Source organism: Dendrobium catenatum, unplaced genomic scaffold (genome assembly GCF_001605985.2).
Source record: "Dendrobium catenatum unplaced genomic scaffold, ASM160598v2 original_scaffold_258146, whole genome shotgun sequence".
NCBI classification, from domain to species: Eukaryota; Viridiplantae; Streptophyta; class Magnoliopsida; order Asparagales; family Orchidaceae; genus Dendrobium; species Dendrobium catenatum.
The window spans coordinates 1-1,661 of record NW_021576545.1 but is presented as its reverse complement, the minus strand read 5'-3'; the positions used below and the strand labels follow the sequence as shown (position 1 = coordinate 1,661).

Sequence of the window (1,661 nt, the reverse complement as noted above, 5' to 3'; positions counted from 1 at the left end):
TACATCAACATATAAAATATAAAAAAATAATTTTATACAAGTTCACCCAATTGATAGCTACATCCTATTATCACCACTTTTTCTTTTTTTTTTGGAACGGGGTATGCATCTGCTGTCACCCCCGAAAGGGCGCTTGGCGGCATGACTAATCCTTGGCTGAACTAGAAAAGGCACCCACCCCAGAAACCTCCTGACCCGCACTTGATTGGGCCCCACTTAAGAGGCGCTGCCGCTCGAGGGGAATCGAGCACGGGTTGGGGGGTTCCCAACCAAGCTCGCCCACCAACCAAGCTAGCAACGGTGGGTATTATCACCACTATAATTTCACTTTTTTCTTTTGGTAGTGAAGAATAATACTATAAACATAATGCCCCCATCATTATTAAAAAAAAAAAAATCCTAGGCCAGCCAAAAATACAATAAAATATCCAAAATTGGCTTTAATAAAATTAACATGGATGTGTATTAAGTTTCATAGCAAATTTTCTTCCCAAGGCAAAAAATTAGATTCGAGGATTCCATAACTCATTACCCTGGAGTTTCCTAAAAGAAAACTAATGAAGCTGCTAAATACTAAAAGAAAATGAGTATACAAAAGGTGAAGAATAAGTTGTTACTTTATGTTTGCTGCAGTGGGCGTAGGCTCTTAGAAAAGAAGACCCACTAAAATCAATACTAAGAACGCCCTTCCCCATCAGCCGATGCCAAAGTAACGCACTGTTCAAGAGTTCAAAAGTAATAATACTTAAGAATTTCATTACATCAACATTCATACTAGTCAACATTTAACAGTTTATAAGTCCTTGCCTGTAGTAATCTGGATTCGGTATGAATGTTTCCAAGTCAAGAAGGCCATAATTACCACCAATCAATGCCTGTCTGCAGTACACCTTTGTGTTATACTTCGATGCCATTCCAAGTTGATCCAAGTACCTGAGTTATGAAAAAAATGAATTTGAGTTCATAAATATTCACTTTGCTTAGGCTTTGTTTGGACTGAAGGAAAGAAGAAATTGGAGGAAATGAATGATATTCAATAATTTATGAGTTAATTATAAGTTTACAACCATTGATTTAAGGCTGAGCTATTCAACACTTTTTTTTTCTCATTTCTTTCCATTTAGGCCTCGTTTGGTTGCGGCACTCCTTTTGCATGAGCAGAGTTTAAAGAAACGGAGTAAGCGGAGTTTGGGTAAGCGGCATTTTTTTCTTTTGAGATCAGCAGTATTACAGAGATATAAGAAAAGAGATTCTGCAAAAGGCATGTTAACAAAAAACACACAGTAACTGTTTTCGTCAATTTAAACCGAAAATGACGTAATTAAGGAGAAACAAACGAGGCCTTAAATTCCTAGAACGAAACAAAACCTTTGTTTTTAATTGAAAAGAAAACAAAAAGGAAATATTCCTAGGGAATATAAGGTAACTAATTACCAAAAGCTATTTAGAAAGGTATTGGAGACAAGACGGCTGCCGCTGTTGTAGGCACCACCTGCTTCACCAACCCAAGCAGATGACCATGGTCCATGTCTCTGTATAGTGAGCTTAACATTTCTGAATGTATCTGCAAATCTACTTAAATAATTGGGATCCATAATTCTGGCTATGATGCGAGGATCATTGCCTGAAAATAAGATGTTATCAACATTATACATGAACAC

The 1,661-nt window shown here is 37.0% G+C and overlaps 1 protein-coding gene across 1 annotated transcript; it reads right to left on the bottom strand.

Moving 5' to 3' along the window:
* Positions 1–54: 54 nt before the first annotated feature.
* On the bottom strand, positions 55–1,619 carry LOC110107810 (heparanase-like protein 2). The gene is made up of 3 exons (XM_020838211.2): positions 1,435–1,619; positions 808–933; positions 55–717 (listed from the first exon to the last, which is right to left on the bottom strand). Exons 1-3 carry the CDS (start codon positions 1,593–1,595, stop codon positions 567–569), a joined length of 438 nt encoding a protein of 145 aa, XP_020693870.2. The 5' UTR covers positions 1,596–1,619; the 3' UTR covers positions 55–566.
* Positions 1,620–1,661: the final 42 nt, after the last annotated feature.

Excerpts from the sequence above, each read along its gene's own strand:
- LOC110107810 (XM_020838211.2), bottom strand. The coding sequence starts at position 1,595 with ATGGATCCCAATTATTTAAGTAGATTTGCAGATACATTCAGAAATGTT. Across the intron at positions 934-1,434 it reads ACCTTTCTAAATAGCTTTTG|GTACTTGGATCAACTTGGAA; the intron begins GTAATTAGTTAC and ends TTCATAACTCAG. Across the intron at positions 718-807 it reads CCGAATCCAGATTACTACAG|TGCGTTACTTTGGCATCGGC; the intron begins GCAAGGACTTAT and ends ACTCTTGAACAG.